Source organism: Labrus mixtus, chromosome 13, assembly GCF_963584025.1.
Source record: "Labrus mixtus chromosome 13, fLabMix1.1, whole genome shotgun sequence".
NCBI classification, from domain to species: Eukaryota; Metazoa; Chordata; class Actinopteri; order Labriformes; family Labridae; genus Labrus; species Labrus mixtus.
The window spans coordinates 27,396,659-27,419,209 of record NC_083624.1 but is presented as its reverse complement, the minus strand read 5'-3'; the positions used below and the strand labels follow the sequence as shown (position 1 = coordinate 27,419,209).

At 39.0% G+C, this 22,551-nt stretch overlaps 2 protein-coding genes across 3 annotated transcripts in view; one reads left to right on the top strand and one right to left on the bottom strand.

Annotated features, from left to right (window-relative positions):
* The window catches only part of LOC132987467 (ATP-binding cassette sub-family C member 4-like), a 63,760-nt gene extending 52,622 nt beyond the window's left edge, over positions 1–11,138 (bottom strand). For both annotated transcript variants that reach the window (XM_061054557.1, XM_061054556.1), the window contains exons 1-19: positions 10,858–11,138; positions 10,500–10,610; positions 8,125–8,245; positions 7,224–7,448; positions 7,043–7,132; positions 6,774–6,937; positions 6,565–6,690; positions 5,378–5,627; positions 5,184–5,288; positions 4,943–5,032; positions 3,265–3,456; positions 3,023–3,117; positions 2,856–2,942; positions 2,661–2,757; positions 1,607–1,825; positions 1,278–1,409; positions 1,030–1,067; positions 651–745; positions 75–221 (exon numbers count right to left, since the gene is read on the bottom strand). In XM_061054557.1, the coding sequence (XP_060910540.1) occupies positions 75–221; positions 651–745; positions 1,030–1,067; positions 1,278–1,409; positions 1,607–1,825; positions 2,661–2,757; positions 2,856–2,942; positions 3,023–3,117; positions 3,265–3,456; positions 4,943–5,032; positions 5,184–5,288; positions 5,378–5,627; positions 6,565–6,690; positions 6,774–6,937; positions 7,043–7,132; positions 7,224–7,448; positions 8,125–8,245; positions 10,500–10,610; positions 10,858–10,931 (2,458 nt within the window). In that variant the 5' untranslated portion in view covers positions 10,932–11,138. The remainder of the gene's footprint in view (positions 1–74; positions 222–650; positions 746–1,029; positions 1,068–1,277; positions 1,410–1,606; positions 1,826–2,660; positions 2,758–2,855; positions 2,943–3,022; positions 3,118–3,264; positions 3,457–4,942; positions 5,033–5,183; positions 5,289–5,377; positions 5,628–6,564; positions 6,691–6,773; positions 6,938–7,042; positions 7,133–7,223; positions 7,449–8,124; positions 8,246–10,499; positions 10,611–10,857) is intronic.
* Positions 11,139–12,590: 1,452 nt separating this feature from the next.
* Positions 12,591–20,748, top strand: LOC132987470 (claudin-10-like). The gene is made up of 5 exons (XM_061054559.1): positions 12,591–12,879; positions 19,704–19,865; positions 19,946–20,027; positions 20,109–20,213; positions 20,308–20,748. The coding sequence occupies exons 1-5, from the start codon at positions 12,666–12,668 to the stop codon at positions 20,462–20,464; spliced, it is 720 nt and encodes a 239-aa protein (XP_060910542.1). The 5' UTR covers positions 12,591–12,665; the 3' UTR covers positions 20,465–20,748.
* Positions 20,749–22,551: the final 1,803 nt, after the last annotated feature.

The window sequence follows — 22,551 nt, the reverse complement described above, 5'->3', positions numbered from 1 at the left end:
ATCTGTTATAATGTATGAATGAGTTATTTATCAGTCATTCAAATGAGTACTTGAGGAGTAGGTGAGCAACTCACCGATTGGATTGACGTCGAAAAAGTGTACCGGGGTCCGGAGGATGGCATGGAACATGCTGTTGTGTAAGGTTTGAGCCGAGCTCACCAGAACATTAAAGAAGACCAAGCAGCGGAGGAAGCCAAACACTACTGAAGTGGCTGTTAAACCTGACAAAAGCACAGAAAAAAAAAAATCCATCAGCACACTACAAAGCTATCTTTGTGCCTGTTCCAAGGTCAGCTATGCATTTAAGGCCAAGGGATGCTGAATGACACAAAAAAAGCTGATATATTCCACTTAAGTTTTTCCTTCAATAATGTTTTTTTTTTGTTTTCTATGGGGATCTTTCACTGTGAATACAAGGTGTGAAAGAGTGCAGAGGTTGGGAGTCACGGGAAGACAATCAGAACAATCCAACAGTAGACAACAAGAAAGGCACTGCTATCTCCCTGTACAGCTGAGGCCCATGTACACATACACTGGGCCTTGAAGGCCTTGGGCCACAGCCAAAGAACTGTGGATCTGTTCATTGAATGCCTGGCGTATTCAGAGACTCCACAGTACACAAAGAGCAATGTGCGCTCACTGAGCTTCACCTGCGTAAACACCTAGGTACAGGTCAAGGTCCAACTGCAGAGGGAAGCTGCCATTGAGGTGCTCTGTCACATTGACGCGCTTCTGCTCAGAGGCCCTGCAAGTCAGCCACAAAAGAACCAAAAGTCTACAAGGACAAATAAACACAACAAAGAAATAAAACTGCAACATGAGGAGACTGTACAAAACACACTTCTTTGGAGCTGAGGCACAAGGTCAATTGCAACAAGTAAAATAAAATGCCAGAAAACAGTTTGATTCAGTGTTCTTCTATTAAATCATTATTTTAGAAAAAAAACAATGTTCCTTCAGTTTACAAAACCTGCTATTATCCTCTTACACCAGTGTTGCCAAGTTTGTGTGAAATAAATAAAATCTCACCAGCAAGCGAGCCACCAGTCCTGTAGAACAAATGTAATCTAAAAAAAACATACAAACAAGCAAACACACAAACACACTGATGGAGATTAAAATAATGACAGAAATAAACAAGCATCAAAACTGTTTGACTACAAATGTAAACATTATTCAACTAAACAGAAAATTCAAACGACTTAAATAATGACAGAATTCTTCACAAAACTGATTGAAAAACAAATGCAATAAATATTTTGAAAAAATGGACTCACATGTGCTAAAGCATTAAGTAAAATGAGGACCAAGAGGAGCAGGAAGTTGGCGCCTGCCCTGAAAAACTTCACATACATACGCAGGCCGATGTTTCCGTCTGAGCGGCTTTCCTCCCCTGCAGGTTGCACTACCTACAGACAGACACTAGTGTAAATATCATCCAGAAACAGGACTGATCAGGCTGTGATGAGCTGCAGGGGAAAAGTGAGTACCTCCTGCCCTCTAGTGGCTGGTAGGTAGCAGGTTTTTTTTTTTAATTTAGAAAGCTGTACATATACTTGTTAAAAAAATGTCCTTTACATATTACTGTAAAGTCAGATATACCTACCGCTGGCAGTGGCTCTGCTCCCTCAATCAAAGAGTACTGAGAGGAGGAGAGGGAGGACATAGAGGACTTTGAGTTGTCAGAGAGCGACATGGCACAGCGAGAGACAGTCCCTGAGGTGGTCTCCTCTTCCTCCTTGTCCTCCTCTTCCTTAAGAAGGGTGGTAAAGTCCAGTCCAGAACCCTGCAACTCATTGTAGGTCCCACATGCCACCATCTGACCCTGATCATGGCATAAACAAGATAGAGATACATAAAAATAAACGTACAGACACAGTAATCTGCCAGGGACACAAAACACTTTATCAAGTAATTATCTCTGTGACTCATTGATGTGTTTGTTGTTGTTGATACATGCGACTCAAACCCAAAAAAATAAAATCATTCCTGACACATTAATTTCTTGAATGTTTGATGCTGTTCATATTATGAGGTTCTTCATTTCTTTCATCCTCTTGCAAAATGACTACAGTATTTGGGAACTCATAGAGGTGATAACAGGGTTATGTGTACATACTTGGAAAACAAGTAAGACAATAATTGAGATAAAATCAATAGAATCATAAATATAGATGTTAGAACAGAAAGTTAAGCTATTTCTCCTTCAGCGTTTTAACTACAAACCCCTCTTCAGACAGAAATATAGTTTAGTGATTATTTTTCTGTTGGTCAAAGCTGTGGTGAAGCTATCAAGGTTATATTTTTATTTTGAATCAACTATTTCCACGCAAACTTGAAAAATTAATCTTTGAGAATTTATAAATTGTATAGGCTACAGGGAATGTATATTTGACACTCATAAGATAGAGTTTATGGTGGAATATCTATAAAGTTATTAAGCTGAGAGATCCAATGTAATAAGACATCAGTGATGCTTCAGAACACTGATTGTAAACTGGAATTATACCCCGTGTATGTAATCATCAAGTATTCAGAGCACATGCAGAATCATGACTAATACCTTCACTTGTAGTCACTTATTTAATTATTTAAAAATATGTGTAGTTCAAACCTCTACAGGACTCGCTCTTATTCACATACACATATGTATCACTCACCTCCTTTAGGACGACAATCTGATCTGCAGCTTTCAGATACTGTAGTTGATGAGTAACCAAGATACGAGGCTTCTTCCTCAAAAGTCCACAAATGCACCTGATGAAAACATGTAGTTTTGATGACATGAATAAAACAAAAAACAATCAGATTATGTGGACTTTACATTGGATTTTTCAATGATAGATAATACCTACTCTTCAAAGAGGTGTCTTCCCACCTCAGCGTCCACAGCACTGAGCGGGTCATCCAGCAGGTAGATGTCTGCATCCTGATACACTGCTCTAAAAACACACATATGGAGGTTATCTCTGGCATAAAGTCCATATTAAAAAGAGCATCAATGAGTAGTAATGCAGCACACCTTGCAAGGCTGACCCTTGCCTTCTGTCCTCCGCTGAGGTTGGCTCCTCTGTCCCCGACCATCGCCAGGTCACCACCTGGCAACAGCTCCATGTCCTGAACAGGATCCAATCACAACCCTTAACACACATTCACATTGGATTCAGCTGCTACAAACTATGCTCCCTAAGACTCTTCTAATACCTATATAAGACTAACATAAAGTTATGTGACTTATAACACTTTGTTTTGAGTGATTTTTACTCTCTTGAGGGCGCAGGCTCCCAGAACTCTGTCATACTTCTGGGGGTTGAGGTCTTTGCCAAAAAGGATGTTGCTTCGGATCGTACCGGGTAAAATCCAGGGCTGCTGAGACGTGTACGTCAGCTCTCCTTTTACCTTTACCACACCACTTTCCTGACTCAGTTCTCCCAGGATGGCACTGAGGAGAGATGACTGACACACACACACACACACACACACACACACACACACACACACACACACACACACACACACACACACACACACACACACACACACACACACACACACACACACACACACACACACACACACACACACACACACACACACACACACACACACACACACACACACACACACACACACACACACACACACACACACACACACACACACACACACACACACACACACACACACACACACACCTAAACTTAAAGAGAAGATTGATACCACTGGAACTCAGTATGGAACTGGAGCCAGGAGTCAATCAGCTTGATCTGATGACTGTTTAAAGTAATAGTAACAGTATTTAACTCCTAACCACAAAATGTATTTCTGTTTGTGGATAAAAATAAATTATTACAACACATCAATTAGCAGGCACAAAATGTTTCTTAACTTGAGAGAACCAGGCTAACTGTCTCCATGTGCCTCTCCTCTCTAAGCTTCTTTTTTATTGTATCTTTATTTATATTTATTTGTATTTATTTAGCCAAAAACAGATGAAGAAGGCAATCTGCAACTACCTCCGAGCAGCTGGAAGCACACAAAATGCTAGCACTATTACAATCCAACTTCTGAGTAAAGGATCAATTTGTAAAATAAGTGGAATCTTTGCATTTCCCTGACATTTAAATATTGAAAGTCTTTATTCTATCAGTCAGATCTTAAACACGGGTGCATTTCATTTGGCATTAAACTGCTAGTTTAACCTGGCTAAATCAGCGCCATGTTGCTGCTGACTAATGCTATTGAAAACATTACATCGATAACTATTTTAGGTTATTCACCATTTCTAAGGTTTACAATGTCTGCGTTAGAGTAAACCTGATCTTAAGAACAGCTCTGGGGTCTCATTTATAACCATTGCGTACGCACAAAACAGGGTCTGAAACTGGCGTATGCCTTTTCCCACGCAAAGTTTGTGATCTATAAAAACAAACCTGACGGTAAAATGTGCGCACCGGTAAGCAAACTGTGACCCAGGCGACACAGACGGCGAAGTGGTGAATTGAAGCCTGCAGATACATACTGATGTCTCTAACACATTTTATTTCACTAAATATCAAACTTTACTGACAGATCCACGTCATCATAATCATTCAAACCAATGGTTTTATTTAGGCTATAATCGCGCATGTAGTGAGCCGTTTCCAATAAGTCACTTTCATTATGACAATATATAAACATAAAATAAAAAATAAAAGTCTGCCTCATACATATTTCATCAGCGCCATCTCTCCTTCATTATCCCGGACGGACCTCAGAGGACCAGACCTGTACACTGATGTAATCACTGATGTAGAGTTAAACATTAGACTAACACAGAGACCATAGAGCCACCAGTTTTCATTAATATCTTTCAATATCTTGCATTTATCATCAAGTATTTTGGCGCACGTATATTTTTAGTATGGATTCTACGCACTCTTTAATAAATGAGACCCCTGACCTTTCCAGCACCAACAGGTCCGATTACTGCCAGAAGCTGCTCCGTCTTCACCGTAAACGACACGCTCTGTAAAGTTGGAGCCTCTAGCATCTGTGAAAAAAAAGTCAATAAAATGATATGCAGAAACTAAACTGTAATATTTCACATGTTTCCAAGTGGATCTTGTTACACCCTCATTGGGAGTAAGGATTATTGTAAGAGAGCAGGAATACACAGACATGTAGCCCACACTACTCCTCACCTTATCCCAGTAGCATTTTAAATCCTCAATCTTCACCATACACTCCTTCTCTGCCACAGGAAGCCCCAGATAATGTGGAGCGACTTCATCAAGCAGGAGAAAAGTCTTAAAAGAAGAATATTCAGGGATTCAGTTTTCATAGAAAGAAACCAACATATACATGTAACTTTGTCTTCTGTCTATGATGCACTTACTTTAATCCTTCTGATGCTGATGAGAGATTCAGAGACCTTCTCTATGGCAAAGGGAAAGAAGAGGGTGATGGTGAGCCTCACTGCCCCGTAGAGAGCAACAGCCATAAACACGATGCTAGCAGACAACGTGTTGCCTGTGAGCACAAAGACACACACGGTGATGAAGATGATGATCTTGCTGCTCACAAAGAAAGACGCCATGTTCAGGCCACGCAGGTACGAGCTTTTCATGATCTTTGAGATCTCCAGTCTGTGCAGGAACAGGACAAGAAGTCAGTGAATGCTATTACTACAAAATGCAGGAGCATGTAACAAAACATTTGAAAATCTAAATTTGTAAATTTAAAGCACGATACAAAACATTTTGAACAGATTGCAAAAAAAAGGTTAAAAAGAAGGTATGAAAAATAATTCTGGTGCAAAAGGATGCCACTGTATTGTTGTACAAGTTAATAATAAAAAACTGAGAATAACAGTATAAAACAGTTCTATTGCTCCAAGACCCGCAGGTTTACTCTGAACTTGGAAAATCCGCTTTTAGCTTCTTAGCTCCAAAAATGTGGAACAATTTACAACACTGTCTCAAGATTGACACTCTTGTTTCTCTTGGGCAGATTAAGACAAAGATCTCAAACCACTTTACCACAGTGTGTAATTGTTTGTAATGAGAATTTATCCTGACCTGTCTTTATTGTTTTATTTGTGCCCTTCTTGTTTGTTCTTTTGATCTGTATCTCGACATCATTGTAAATGAGGGAAACCTCAATGATTTTCAAGGCTTAAATAAAGGTTTGAAATGAAATAATGTCAGAAAACTGTCGCTCTGATGCTTTTTGGATTATACTCCACTCTCTCGGGAAGCTGCAAGCTAATCTGTCACTCAGCTTGTTTCAGGGAATTCATGTTGTTTTAGGTCAGATTTAAGTGAAGTGCCTTCACTCACAACATTTTAAACAAGGCCAACCACTTTCTTCAACAGCTGCTCAAAGAATGCTCCACATAGGGGAAGTGTTGATACTCTGATGACTACTTCAGTGCAACTAAAACACTTCACACTGACAGGCTGACGATGTTGTTGTTTTTTGTGATAGGATGTTTAATAAAACAATAAAAAATGTAAGTTTTACTCAAATCGTCTTGTTGCTAAGCCCAATTCTGAGGAGAAACACGAGGAGCACTCGACCAACCTTCTGACCTCATCCACCAACGCAGCGAAAGGCTTCTCCCACCCGTACATCTTTATAACACGGATCCCAGTGATGACTTCATTCATTGTGCGTATCCTGTCATCTGTTAAGACTGCAGTTTCAGCCCTAAAAAAGAACATGTACAATTGCAGCAAAAGTATTAAGTGTGACACATCATGAACTCATGAATCTGGGAAATAACAACAAACCTGAGAGTGGAGAACAAACGTCCAAACATAGTCTGCACTGGCATCAAAATAAACAAGACAGCCATTCCTGCAAGGCCTGATGGTCCGATTGTATAAAACAGCAGTAAAGTTACAGTTGCTGCTTGTAGAGGACCAATCCACAAAAAGTGCAAATACAAGGTTATCTGTAAGAAGACAATATGGAGGGGAAAGTGAGGTGAAGTTTGTGTAACTTAATGGCTTCCTCCATGTAAAATATACATTTAAATTAAAAACTCTCAGGTAATTACCTCGTCAAATTTGTTGACGTCATTGGATAACAGGTTTACAATTTGTCCAGTGGTGGTTTTGGCCAACGCTTTGCTGTTGAGACAAAGAGCCTATGAAGAGAAATAAGGTGTTAAATCAAGTCCTTCAAAATCACAGGGATATGAAAGAGGATATGATGCACATAGATGTAGTGTGACTAACCTTCCTATAGATCATATGACACATGGCTACTCTGATCTTCATGCCCGCTCGCTGGACGTGGTAGAAGTAGAGATGATGAAGAACGGTGATGGCGATGGTGGACAGGGAGATGCCTGTAGCGTAGCTGTAGGCCTCGTAGATGGCAGCATCGTCGGTGGGGTCATGACTCTCAAAGTACTCGATCATTTTCCCGAGGAGCACTGGCTGAATGACTTTGAGAACTTCCTGATAGAACATTAGATCCAAAGACAATATAAGGATGTGCTGCTTTAAACCAACTTCTTTCTAACATGGGAATTTAGCTTTTTTTCAACCAGGGTTGTTCTTATATGCATTTAGGTTTTCCATGACTTGCAGGTTCAAACTGTTTTGGTATCGCCCCAAAATGATTACACTGCAGTCAGCAGCCCTGACACAGCTGGAGTGGCTGCAATGTAATCCTTTGGGGGTAATTACAGGTGAGCAAATGTTCTGAAAGAGTTTGTTTTTTTTGCATCTTCCAGGGTCAGATTGTAATTCTTAGTGTCATAAAAACTGAAAGGCCCTTTGCAGTAAACTCTCCCTCAAGGGGAAGTATCCCTGTGAGAACTCATGGTCGGGAGAATTGTTGCAGGAAGAGGGTGGTAAAAACAGGAGTCAGAGTAGGATCCATTTCATCATGATTTCAGACTCTTACAATAATTATCTGAACCTTTCAACGGAAAAAAACAAGCACTTTTAGTGGACTTAACTTGCTTGTCTGTAATTGCCCCAAATGATTGTTGTGAAGCCATCAAAGCTGTACATTGCTGTGTCAAAATACATTAAACCACCTTAATATGTAAAATGAGACCTAGTATGGAAAATACAGGAATTAAATTTTAATGCAATATTTCTTTGTAGATGTGTGGTTGTACTGTACCTCTATAAAAATGTATATTCCAATGAGTGAATATGACCTCCAGTAGCACGTAACAAGAGCTTTAGTTAGACTAGGTGGGCGCAGGTCTTTAGCCGCCTGTTGAACCTCTGCGTTCCAGTACCTTTGACAAGAGAAAAGAAAAAGGCAGAGGCAATTAAGCTGTGTTACTCACAACATAATAAACCATTTCAACACTTCAGGCTTCTTCAAATAAAAAAAAAGGTGAAATAATCCATTATTGTAATATCTTGCTTGTATGGTAATTAACCGACTAAGAATGCATATTTCACTGCTACAGACCCAGACTGCTAAGTGTGAGGCAGTGTGTGTACACCACGTCTCTACATGATGGAGCATTCAGTGAGATGCTGTAGTCAATTATTTGTAGCACTACATCATTATGGAAAAATAATTAATGAGATTTTCTCATTTGGACTTCAGCGTTGGGCTGAATTCTAATTGGATACAATTAACAAGGTAACAGCTTTGCTTTGCTGCTCACTTTAATAAAGATTATGTCACTGTCCATCATTTGCCTTACTAGTACTTACTTAGTAGAAGTTACTCCATACTCCTTTTTAGCAATGAATGACCCAAATTATAGATTGTACAGTCCACTTTTTCTGGGAGATAATCCTCCCTTTGAACATAGGTGGTATTAACAAAGGGTCTACATGCAGGGTATCCCCTCAATAGAAGCCTGATTTAAAAAATATATACCTGTGTAAAAACATCGCTTACTGAAATTTACTAACTTTGACTAAAAATCTTTGCTTGCAAGGTGTTAAATTTTTTGAGAGCTTATTGGTAGGGCCAACCAATATGAGATTTTTGAGGCCAATACAGGGAAAAAAATATATATAAAGATATATCAGCCGATATCTTTCTAAGATGATCGATCTGTAGAGATATATATAGATATACACGTTTATTGAGTTGATCCCTCAAACGCAGTCATCAAACACTTGTGGAAGAGATCCACAATGATATGTGAAGATATCATGAAGAAGAAGGAAAGAAGGAAAGTGACTGTGCATGTACGTGCATCTCATCTCGACACTCTGGAGAGTGATAGTGCTTGTTGTAATCTATATAGTGCCCTCTGCTGGTGAAAGAGAACTGCTGGTATAATCTAATGAAACTCCACTTTTTGACTGATGAATAAATCTAGTTACATCAGCACATATCTGCGATACTTATTGGTTATGATATCAAGATTGCCCTGATTGGCATAAAGTGCTCATCCATACTCAGCTCCATATTTAGAAAGTATCAAGGCCATTACAGATACTAGAATCAGAATCGTTATAACTGTTGAAGAAAGTTGAAGACTGTTGAAGGGATGCCAATGGTGTCACTAAACTGGAAACCTCTGCTTTTACTTAAGATCTTGTCAGTAAAAAAGAAATGAACAGGAGTGGAACTAAGGTGTGTAACTGTTGTAGTCCAGTTAAGAGTTACAGTATAAGATAGGAAACCAAGCTTTCAAGTTCTGTAAATGGCCAATGAGAGTGGCAGCCCCTTCACTCTAGATGTGGTTGAATAAGCGTCTCATCATGTGAAAGGGCTTTCTATATTTAGATGGCCTTTCCTTAATGTCAGCTCTGACACCAAACCCTGTAAAAAATAGTGGGTGGGTGGTCTGCCCCCGTATAGAAAGTGTCCAAGCTGAGAGGTGACAGGCAGTGTGGTGGACATTCGTGGGTCAGACATTGGCGACAGCACAATTGGATTTTCTCCCAGTGATGAAGGGGTCATCAGATAAGCTTGTGTACAGGTGGGTGAGGTTACAATGTCCTGGACACTCAGCAAGACAAACTTAGGTGTAAACTTACTCAGTTACTATATAATGGGGAATTTAGTTTTCTTTTTTTCTATTGGACCTGATAAAAAAAAAACTGAAAGACTGATATTCAAAACTGCTATCATTAAATCAAAAGCCAGGAGTTTTGACCTGAAGGTGGTCAGTGTTTTTACTGCTAAGACAACAAGAATTCGGAAAAGATAAATAGAAAGGGGAGTAAATAAAGCCAAAGAGCTCTTTTTTCATGGTCCTTAGTCAACATTTCTTCATATAAATTTGAGTCAGGTCCGCGGTCAACAGCTTTCATGAAAAATGTTGTTTGGTCCAAGATGAAATTTGGTGTCAGGTCCACGGTCAAAGATTTTCATGAAAACTTTTGGTTAGGTCCATGATAAACATTTTTTCCTACAAATTTGAGACGTTTTTCATGAGATTTTCAGCCTTTTTCCTGACTAGAAATGACAATTGGTCTGATTAATTTTTGTCAAATTTAAAATACATTACTACAGCAAAAAAATGCACTAAAAATGTTATATATGTAAATTGAAATGTCGTGAATTAAATGACCTACCATTGAAGCTCGTTGCCCAGTCTCTCTGAAGCATCCTCTGGAAGAACTTTATACATGTCATCTTCATCCAACTTTTTCTTGTAGCCAACTTTGAACAAGGGATTCAGCCAGCTGGTGATGAAGCAAATAAAAGAGCTTTGTGTCAAAGAAATCTCCCCTAGCCCATAGGTGTGCTTCACTTTGCCTGATGTAAATAAAAAAACAAAAACAAACTTTAACGAAAGGGTTTGAGCTTGTTGCTAGACGACCTGCTATCACATCCTGTCCAGTCAGTCCACAAAGGTTCAAATGTCACACATGAGAGCTTTAAGTTCAATACATGTCAAACACGGCTGTCACTTCTAGCCGGTTTCCTTACCAGAAGAAAATCTTGGAGAGAAGATTAGCTGAAGCCGACGGATTATCCTTCCCCTCCCTCCGCAGAGTCTCCATGCCCCCCTAAAACCGTTAAAGAAACCTGGAGACTTTCTTTGCAGGCTTGTGGCAAAGGAAGGTCGATAAAAGCTCAGAGAAGGAAGGAGAGAATAGAGAAGCAACTGTTAATTCCAACGTCAGTAAATATTACACCTACCAGACATGCTGGAGAGGATTACCACGCACAGCCGGTTTGGCTGTCAGGTGAACCCGGCGCTGCGTAGCCCCGCCCACCAAGCGATGATTGGCTTACAGGAGTCTCCATCACTTCCTAAACTACTTTGTGTCATAAAGTCATGAACTGTAGCCTTTTCCACTCAAATCAATCGGTACTTAAACAAAAACCTATATCTTTTTCTTATCAAAGAATCAATTATTTTCTTTGTGACACTTTGAAATGTTTCAGATAGTGTTTCACAAGTAGCCTATCACATATGTAGAATACAGAATTATACTGTATGGAAGGATTCAACATTTTTTAAAAACATTTACCTGTAAGAATCACTTAAATGTATAATCAATTGTGTCTCTTTTTAAATGTAAAAAAGGTTATAAAAGTTTGACTGCTAGGTTTTACTTGACCATTTTCCTTATTTTTCTGTCCTTCATATTTGTAAAGATAAATATGAATACATCTTAATTTAAAACAATTTTCTTTATTTATTTATTTTTTTGTTGGTGCCATACTTTGTCTTTTATTGTTTATTTTCCATTTGTGTATTGGGTGCTGTTGCACGTGCATGTTAAACAATTTTCACAATTTTCTTTATTTAACTGCTGCAAAGCCTACAATTTAATGATGCAGGTTTGACTAAATGTGCATACACCTTGCTCTCTGACTTTTTTCACTTTTGGAAACTCCAAACTGTATTTAATCTTCTGGATCATTTATGAATAATCAGTGTTTTCAGAATTTAACTTTTAGAGACTAAATTAATGATTTTGGTTATCACATGAGTAACTGTTAATTATCTTTTTATTGTTTTACTTTTAAATTCAAATCAGGGATATTTAGTATACAGCTCCTCTTCTTTTTTTTACTTCCTACCTTATGTCTCGCCTTTATTGTATCACAAAAGAGGGGGTGTTCTCAAATAGAAGGAAAAAAGCTTCATTACAGTCCTGTATGCAAGTTATTTGTACACATTTTATATATTTATTTGTTATGAACTTTACGCATCTTTCCACCAGTTTTTCAACGAGACCCTCAAGCTAATCTTTACACCTGATTCAGCTCAGATTCTATCCTGTCTTTCAATAAATCGTCTTGATTTCTGTCAAAGTTACCTGTTTTCCTTTACCTACCTTAAATAAAATATATTTTCATAATTTCTGAGATCAGTAAAAAAAAAGGATTAGAAACCACAACATACATTTTCACATATGAGCTGGCAATGATTAGTCATTTGCTAAATATCTTGCACAGCCATAGATGAACCAGTAGCTGGACCTTGCCACATTGCCTCTTGTTTTTAGGATTATTTATTATTCTTTTTTATGTTAATATGAAACTCGGCCTTATTATGTGACCAAAACGTAGAGCAATTCCTACTCTTCTTCCCCAAATGTAATGACTAACTGCCAACTCATGCTTCCTCCTGACACATGTGTCCATCCCTCACCACTGGAGACCAGGAGAGATATCTGTAAATCATCTCATTGAAACACATGTTCACAGTGTAATTTACCTGCCTGGAGCGAATGTCTTCTTGAATCTTCTAGATAAACTACATACATATCCTAAATCTCCAAATGTCAGTCCGTCAGATACTGGCTTTTCTTAGCGGCCTGGCTGGTCTGGGTGCAACAATTGCTGCCACAGTGTCCAATGAATGGAGGGCCACGAGCCGGGCATCCTCAGTCATCACAGCCACCTGGGTGCTCCAGGGTCTGTGGAACAACTGTGCGGGAAATGCAATCGGAGCGCTTCACTGCAGACCTCATCACACTATACTTCAGCTGGAAGGTAAGCACAGAGAGCCAGAGTTCAAAGCAACCGCATTCAGGATCTGGATGTCACATTTTTATCTTACACCTTTCATGGCAGCCTTTGCACTAACATTTAGCAAGGTAAAGTATTATTCAGTGTAGGTGCCAGAGTGTAACATGAATATTCTTCACAACAAAAACAAAGGCATCACATGTGATGTATAAGAGCTACACTGCAGCCGATTGTCTGAATTGGCAGATACATTTGGTTCATACATTATGGAAGAAGGTAGCAACACCTGGACATTGTTTCTCATTATGTAACTTGTCACTTTTGTGAAGTGTCTTACTAATAAAGTCGTTTTTGATGATAATCTTGAAATATATAATTGAAATGAAATAGAATATTTTGGGTGATAACTTTCACAAAGATATCCTTATATGTTGTTCATCATTGATTATCTATAGAGGATAGTGTTTCAGTATTTCGTTAAAACGCCTGATTATCCTTTAAATTGACTCAGACTTCAAACCTATAATCTTTGTTTTCTTCCAATGTTTTCTTTTTTATCAAACTGGTTTAAGTTATACCTGTTCTGTAGATCACATTAAATCATTATCTTGGACTATTATTGCCACTTAGATATAACAAATAATGTTTTAGTTTTAATTTTTTTTAATTCAAATGTTCCTTTAAGGCTAAAAAAAAGGGAAAGAAATCATTTATCCTGAAGATTATGGCTCACGTGTTAACTTGAACTGGCAAATATTGAATCCTTTGCTGGAAATGTCAAACTGAGTGTTTGAAGGACAGAAAATGTAACAAAAAAGATGAAAGGGGCCATAAAGGAAGAAAATAATAGTCAACCTTCACTCAATTCATAGCCTTTAAAATGGTATACTAGTTGGTATTTACACCATTTAATGTATTTGTCCATAGGTTGGCTAGATACATCTCTTGGGTTGTCTTGATTTTTCTAATTGAGAAAAATAAGTTCTCTTTCAATCCACTTTATTCAGAAACATGTTGTAATGTGTCACATTTGAAGAGTACTTAAAGCTCTTCAATTCCATCTGGTGGTGACAGCAGTGTGATGGCATCAGCCGTACATGTAACCACTAGATGGAGGTCTAACTCACATTACCAGAGTCTGATGGATTTGGTGCTTGGGTGTGATTCACCTTTTTGTTGGTTTCTGTTTGTCACTTAATCCAAATGATTTTTTTGATGCATCACTTTCGTAATTATAAACCTATTTTCTCTGCAACATAATAGCAATGTTGAGTTATCTAAATCCTGGTATTTTTGGTCTATGAGGAAGTTCAAGCACTCTTGTTGTTCATTCATCATGTGTGGGAGTGCAAGGTGAGAGGCAGAATGTGACACATTCACTCCACCTTATAATTTCTCAAAATTCATCTCTGTTTATTCTCTGGAACGTTTTCTTAACTCAATTATTTGTTTATCAGTTTATTTGTCAGGTACAATACATGTAGGTATTGTAAAATATAATTAAAGTGCAACTGATGCAATGTATATATGACTTCTAGCCACGGCATAATTTACAGTCCTTGTCCCTGGTTAAGCTTTTATAACATGTTCCACTCTGGACATTTTAAGGCAAGAAATGGACAAAATAATGAAATCACCTTACAATTATTAATAATAATAATAATAATAATAATAATAATAATAACTTTATTTATATAGCACCTTTTAAAAACACAGGTTTACAAAGTGCTTTGACAAACAGCAAAAACAAGAACAAAGCAAACTAAACCAAACACAGAAGACCATAAACAACAGCAAGAATATAACAGATGCAAAATAATAAAAATAATAAAACACAATTCAACAGAAAAGAACCCATAGTGCACGATACCCAACAGACATATATAACCCGACCATCACAAGAACCATTATAAGAACCCAGGCAACACAAGAACCCAACAACAAGAGCTGAGACCAAGAGGACCAAAGATTTAAAAAGAAACTAAAAGAGCTAAAGCAAATAAAAAGATAACAGCAATAAGAAGGTAAGAGCAGGAAAAGAAATATAAACAAGTGGTTAAAGGATAAAAAAAAAACTATAATATTAATAAAAATAAAAAGTAAATATAAATATAAAACATAAATAGACAAAGTAAGTAAGATAAAAAATGACCAAGTTAAAACATAAGAGGAGTTAAGATAAGAGCATAAATATGAGATAAGAGCATAAATAAAGATCATAAATAAAAGGACAGTAAGAAGTAAAAGAAGATAAAAATAGTAAAACCAGTAAGAAAAGACATTAAGAAGACGACATAACATAAAAGCAAGTCTGTAAAAGTATGTTTTAAGAAGGGATTTAAAATAATTGAGGGAATCTGCGAGTCTTATCTCCTCAGGGAGGTCATTCCAAAGTCCAGGGGCCCTGACTGAAAAGGCCCGGTCACCTTTAGTTTTAAGTCTCGACTTTGGAACGACCAGGAGGCCCCCACCTGAGGATCTAAGACTGCTGGCTCATATGGTGTCAGTAGCTCTGTTATATAGCTTGGAGCCAGCACTGTTCGTGCTTTAAAAGTAATGAGTAAAATCTTAAAATCGATTCTAAAACTTACAGGAAGCCAATGTAATGAAGCTAAAATTGGAGTGATGTGATGTCGTCTGTTACAACCAATAAGAAGCCTAGCTGCTGCATTTTGGACTAGCTGGAGGCGAGATAGTGACTTATTTGTGATTCCGGAAAAGAGGCACTTACAGTAGTCAAGTTGGGGGAAAACGAGGGCGTGGATGATATTTTCAAGGTCTGGTTGGGTTAGTATTGTTTTAATTTTGGAGCTGGTGCGTAGATGGAAGAAGCATGATCGGACAACTGTTTTGATATGGGATTCAAAGGTGAGATTGCAATCAAATGTTATTCCTAGATTTCTGGTGGTGGGTTGGACATTGGCGAATAAGGGACCGAGGCTGCTCTTTGAAATATGAGTGGAGTTTGGCGGGTTGAATACTATGATTTCAGATTTAGAATTGCTCAGTTGGAGAAAGTTTTGTGCCATCCAGCAGTTGATATCGTTTAGACAGTTTCTGACAGCAGCTAGGCTCCTAGCGTCCTCAGGTCTCAAAGGAAGGTATATCTGTGTGTCGTCTGCGTAGCAGTGAAAAGAGACTTTGTGGCGTTCAATTATTTGGCCAAGAGGCAGCATATTAATGGAGAATAAAATGGGACCTAAAACCGAACCTTGCGGTACACCACAGATAATGTTAGAGGTAGAGGGGAAGTAGTTACTGATGGTGACCGCAAAGGTTCTTTCTAAAAGATAGGAGTAAAACCAGCTAAGTGCAGTATCCTTTAAACCAACCATTTTCTGAGACGATCAATTAAAATTGTGTGATCAACAGTATCAAAAGCTGCGCTAAGATCTAAAATAATTAAAATTGTGCCCTCCCCTCTATCTGCTGCTAAAATAAGGTCATTGGTTACCTTGAGGAGGGCCGTCTCTGTGCTGTGACAAGCTCTAAAACCGGATTGGAATTTCTCAAAGAGGTTATTTTTAGTCATAAAAGATAAAAGTTGTGTTGAAACCACCTTTTCTAAAACTTTTGATAAAAATGGAAGTTTTGAGATTGGTCTAAAATTGTTAAAATCAGTGGGATCAAGGTTGGGTTTCTTTAAAAGTGGTTGGACCACAGCATGTTTAAAAGCAGAGGGGACTACACCTTCCGCCAAGGAACTATTAATAATGGATAAAATATTGGGTCCAACTGTGTTAAAAACCTCTTTGAGAAAAGTTGTGGGAATAAAATCAAGGCTGCACATAGCTGATTTCATGTGGGTTAAAATTTCAGATAAAAAGGTCAAGTACATCGGCTCAAAACCGCTAAAATAACTGTTAAGTTCCCTGCTGGTGTCTAAAATACGGTCTGGGGGGATGATTTGTTGCCTAATGTCCTTGACTTTATTGGTAAAATAAGTTAAAAACTTCTCACACAGATCCTGAGAAGGATCAGTAAAATAAGAAGGGGAGGGGGTGGTGATTGATTTTAAAACAATACAATTCTGGGGTTAGAGTGATTGGATAAAATCAGTTTAGAATAAAATGCTGCTCTTGCGTCTTTAACTGCCTTTTGGTATTGTTTCATTGTATCTCTCCATATTTCATAAAATACATGCAAGCCTGTTTTTTTCCATTTTCGTTCTTTCCTTCTGCAGTCTCTTTTTAGATCTGGGCTTTATCCGAATTGTCAAGTACCTACTCAATCTGTCAGTAGGCAGTAGGCAGTACCTACTTTCCGTGCTGTATACTGTTTAGTACCTACTATTCAGTAGGCCTGCACAGTTGGCAGATATTTGTTCCTACTTTGTCTGATTCATTCAGTGAGGAAGTGACATCTTTTATGTGACCTGAACCTGCCACATCCACCCGTTTTTTTTTTTTAGCTTTATTCAAGAGGAGTAACGCGCATACAGTCAGGTAAAAAAAAACAATATCACAATGTCAATCAAGAAAAAGACAGATTAAATAACTAAATAACATACAGTACATAAAGGAAAGTACAAATGAAAGACAGTAATATACAGAATATAAAGTAAAATAAACCAATAAAGACACATTTAAATAGTGAAATCATTATTTAAATAGAGGGGGAAAGGTTTTATAATAATGCAGACATTTGTTATATTTTCTGTTGTTAATTAAAAGTAATGATTTCAGTCGGGACTTTAACTCTAGATTAAAAATTGATTCTATTAATCCACGCTCGTTTGTTTTGATTTGGAGGCGGACGTGAAGTGATGATTTACGTTTAATTTCACACAGCATTGTGGGTGGTAAAATACAATTCATTTCCTGAAAGCACGCATCCAATCCATATTGCATGAAACCAGGAAGTGATTATCCATACTGAAATGTTCAGTATACTGAGGTGGACCCAAAAATGCATACTGAATGACCACGAAAGTTCAGTATACTGAAACTCCCTACTGAAAATTATGTACTGCCTACTGAACTGTGGCTATTCAGAAAGGGCCCCCGAGTCAGTTCGTTTAGCCATGGCTGTGGAGTCTGATGACGGCCTCCTGCAGCATTTTCCGGCGGTTCTTCCCAGTGGCCGAGTGGCGGGCCTCCCGACCAGAAGAACGCGCTGCAGGTGGAGGTGAGGTGGCAAATCCATGTGGAGCCGTGGCGGAGTGGCGAGTAGTTACGTTTGCGTTCGGTGCAGGAGTACGCGCAGCGGAAGCAGAAGCCTCCTCCAGTCCCAGAGAGCCGACTGGAGCCTCGTCCTTCAGCAGCGTGAAGCGGTTGTGGAGGGCCATCCGGGGTTGCGGAGGTTAGACCCAAATTGACCGTTGGCTAATATGACTACACATGTTAAATTCTCTAGAAGTGTTAGTTTAACCTACCCTTGAGAATAATCAGACCACTGACACCAGTAACTTTTGTCAAGTTCATTGATTAATAATTGAACTCACCTCAGAATGAAAATGTTGCGATTGACACATATCTCACTTTCATTACATTCCTTTTTTAATGTGAAAAACTATTTTTTTCTATTATAATTCAAATGTTTCAGTTAATCAAATAACTTGAGCAGTGGGCGTTGTTCCAGAATTAAAAAAAAACTCTCAAATGATGCACATTGTACAGGGCAAAATGTCCACCCTTGCTTTAATCTTTAATGTCATAACTTATGTCACCGCTGGTCCTTCAGTTCCCATCTCAGTCATTTTGAGTCATAGTGACGTGTACTGTGTGAGTGGGTGGAAGACTTTTTGATAGTACACTGGCCACCTGTTGATGTTTAAGGCCAAACTCCTCCCTGCAGTATATAAGAATCCACAAAACATTAACAATCAATCACAGCCTATCCATTGAACTTACTAGTGCAGAGCCTAAGCTTCACTAACCAGCGTCCATTCATCAGTTTTAGGTCAGCTCTCACCAACTGGTTTGGTCATCACCTCTCTGGAGTATGAGCAGCATGATTCAGGAGATTTTTGCCTTTATATTAACAATCTCCGGTTGGGTGCTCGTTTGCTCCACCTTGCCGACAGACTACTGGAAGGTATCTTCCAATGATGGAAGCGTCATCACAACAGCTTCCTTCTGGTCCAATCTTTGGAAGACCTGTGTCACTGATTCAACAGGAGTCTCCAACTGCAAAGACTTTCCCTCCATGCTGGCACTGGATGGTCAGCTTTTTTCCTCCCTCATAAATGGATCCTTGGCTTTTCTGCCTTTCCCTGTTTTTTTGCTTTTATTTTTTTTAAACAGTTTGGTCAACATATTTTGTGTTGTTTGCTTTTCAGTTACTGCTCAATGTGAAGACCAGTGCTGATTCATCCACAGTTTTTAAATCTTTACCTCGGGTCCTTTTCTCTCTGAAATGTGCTTGGAATATTTAAAGAGAATCTCATTGTTTTCTGATGAGAAATAGATATCCTAGAATGGCAATTCTTCGAGCAAGAACTCACTTACATCCAAATACTGTCAATGGTTAGCCTTTGTTCTCAGACCTTGAAAGCACCATAATGGTGATTTACTGGGACCCTCGGGCTGTTTCCTCAACAGCTGACTCGTTTCATTGCTTGACTTTGTCAGTTAATATTTCCCTCCAAATCACCTTTAATTGTTAAGTTATATACCAATATGGTCTCCACATGACCACTAAGTCCCTGAAAACAATTAGCTTAACACCTGACAAATTGTGTTGCTTGCCTTTATGTGTTAAATTTGGTCACAAGGTCAATAACTCATTGACCTTGTGGTATGCGGAGGGGTTAACGTACAGGGTAAGCACAGAATGGAGCCTTTTAAACATGAGAGGACAACAGTCTTTTCAGTCCCCACAAGTTGAATTTAATTTTATGTTTGCAGGCTACATCCAAGCATGCAGGGGGTTGACGATTGGAGCCATCTGTCTTGGTTTTTTTGGTTCCATATTCGCCCTCGTCCGGATGAAATTCACCAAAATCGGCGGAACAGATAACAGCAAAGCCAGAGTTGCCTGCTTCGTTGGAGTGAATTTTATTCTTAGTGGTCAGTACAGTTGATTGTTCATCTAATTATTCATGATGTGCTTTTATTGGATTTAATCATTTTGTTCTTGTTCTTCTTAGGCCTGTGCTCACTGTCAGCGTACTCCCTCTACGCACACAGGATTACATCAGAATTTTTCGACCCGATGTTTGTGGCTCAAAAGTAAGAACCATGTGGCTGTTGGGCAGGACTCCTTTAATCTAACTCAACCACTGAATCCACATTTGTTGTCTGTGTCTGAAGGTATGAGCTAGGAACTGCTCTGTTTATCGGCTGGGGAGGTTCTGTCCTCTGTATCCTCGGAGGCGTCATACTTTGCTTCTCCATCGCAGATTCTTTCTCAAAAAGGTTTCGTATGAGTAACATATAAGTTGAGAAAATGTCAACCTGACATATGAATCAACAATATTTGAGGATGAATCTATTTTCTGTCTTTTTACAGGCACAGTCATGCCAAAAATATCTACAAAGGGGCTGCCTCTCACTCTCATATCTCCTCCTACCCAAGAGGGCAGGCAAGGTCTATAAACCAGAGGCCGCCTCCAGACTACAGCAACTCCTCCAGGATCCAGCACTTTGATAAGAATGCATATGTTTGAGGGATGTGAATACAAATACTTTCAGAAGCAGCCACTTTTTAGTCTTTTGAGATATAGCCTTAAACATACAAGAGACACTATGTAGAAAATGTATTTCAGCATCAGAATCTTTGGGAATTCATAATATGTGTACAGAAGGAAAGATTCCGGTATTGGGCAGTTTGCATATTTCCTGAACATTGGATGTTATCACTTATGTGTGTTTCATAGTCAGCAAGTTTGAGAAGTCGGGTTCTAAATGGGCCTCTTCTCCATTTTTGCACCATTTTCTATCTATTCTTAAATGTCAGAATCTAAAGTTTTCTATGTTTTTTTCTTATTTTGGTTGAATTTTTAACTTTCTAGTAACCTACACATGCTGTAAATCGGTAATGACAATGTTTAAATATGTGCCAAACAGGTTTTCTTGTTGTCTATGACATAACCCAGTGTTTCCCCTACCATTATATTAGGGGTAATATATATAGGGCCCCCCCCGCCCCCCTTGAAGGTCAAGTAAAAAAAAAATTAAAAAATAATGTTTTTTGTTGTTTTTTTTAGATTTATTTTTGGGCTTTTTGTGCCTTTATTGTAGGGATAGGATAGTGGATAGAGTCGGAAATCAGGGAAAGAAGTCACCCATGAACACCAAGATTCCTTCAAGTGTTTGTGTTGGCGTGTTAAGTTTGATTCATCTAGGGGTATTCTTTAAATCTTTTTTTCGGCTTAATATATATGTATGGGAGGGGGGGGGGGGGGCGTCAAATGTTTCATGTCATGTACGTCTTTCTAACCTGCTACTGGATGCTTTGAATTTCCCTCGGGTTCAATAAAGTATCTCTACAATTCTACAATTCACTTGGCAGACGCTTTTATCCAAAGCGACGTACATCAGATAGTAAGTACAACACAAGCAAGGATCTAGAAAAAAGGGAACAATGTCAGTAAGAGCAAACGATCAGCTTCGAGTCCGATTGGACACACAGGTGCTGACAGGCATTGCACAGAGGCAAAACACAACATTAACGGCAGTTCTTGAGAGCTCTAATCAGTATAGAAACCATCTTATAAGTCATCGTTATCAAACAAAAACAATCGTCACAACCATCATCATCATCAATGATATCGAGACCATCATCATTAAGTTAGTAGGTATTCATGAAAGAGCTGGGTGTTAAGCTTTTTCTTAAAGGTGCAGAGGGACTCTGCAGATCGAATGAATGGAATGAATTTGGAAGTTCATTCCACCACCGGGGGGGCGACAGAGGAGAAGAGTCTAGTCAGAGACTTAGGACCTTGTTGTGAAGGTTGGATCAGACACCTTTCATTGGCAGGAGGGAGTGTAGACCTGGATGAGAGAGTTAAAGTAAGGAGGAGCCGTTTTTGTCGCTGTTTTGTAAGCGAGCAGCAGAGTTTTAAATTTGATGTGAGCAGTAACTGGGAGACAGTGTAAGGAGATGAACAGCGGAGTAACATGTGCTCTTTTAGGAAGGTTGAAGACCAGTCGTGCTGCTGCATTTTGTATCATTTGCAGAGGTTTGATAGTGCATGTAGGAAGACCTGCCAGTAGAGAGTTGCAATAGTCGATGCGTGACAGAGTGCTTGTAGACACTGGCTTTAATTGAGAGACGTGGAAGGTTGGATGAATCCTGAGAGATTGAGGGAGCCTGAGGCGAACAGCAGAAGGGTTAATAACAGTCTCCACTTCAAAAGGCCCAATAAACCGTTGAGCGAGTTTCTTGGAAGCCACACTGAGAAAAATGTCCTTTGAATTCAGCCAAACCTTTTGACCCGGTCTATACACAGGAGCAGGTATCCGTCGCCGGTCAGCCAACCTCTGATTCTGTTCACGGGTGCGCAGGAGCGTAGCTCTGGTCTCCCTCCAGACTCTGCGGATCCTGCGCAGGTTGTGCTGAACCGACGGTACGCCGATCTCGACGTCCTGGACTGGGAAGAAAGGTGGTAAATAACCCAATGATGCTTCAAATGGTGTCATACCTGTAGCCGCAGAGGTCAAAGAGTTGTGGGAATATTTCACCCAGGTGAGCTGTGTGCACCAAGAGGCTGGATTACGGGCACAGACACACCTCAGTGCCGCCTACAAATCC

Bases quoted from the DNA above. Each gene is read 5' to 3' on its own strand.
- LOC132987470 (XM_061054559.1), top strand. From the start codon at position 12,666: ATGTCAGTCCGTCAGATACTGGCTTTTCTTAGCGGCCTGGCTGGTCTG. The intron at 12,880-19,703 runs GTAAGCACAGAG...TTATGTTTGCAG, and splicing joins CACTATACTTCAGCTGGAAG to GCTACATCCAAGCATGCAGG. The intron at 20,214-20,307 runs GTTTCGTATGAG...GTCTTTTTACAG, and splicing joins GCAGATTCTTTCTCAAAAAG to GCACAGTCATGCCAAAAATA.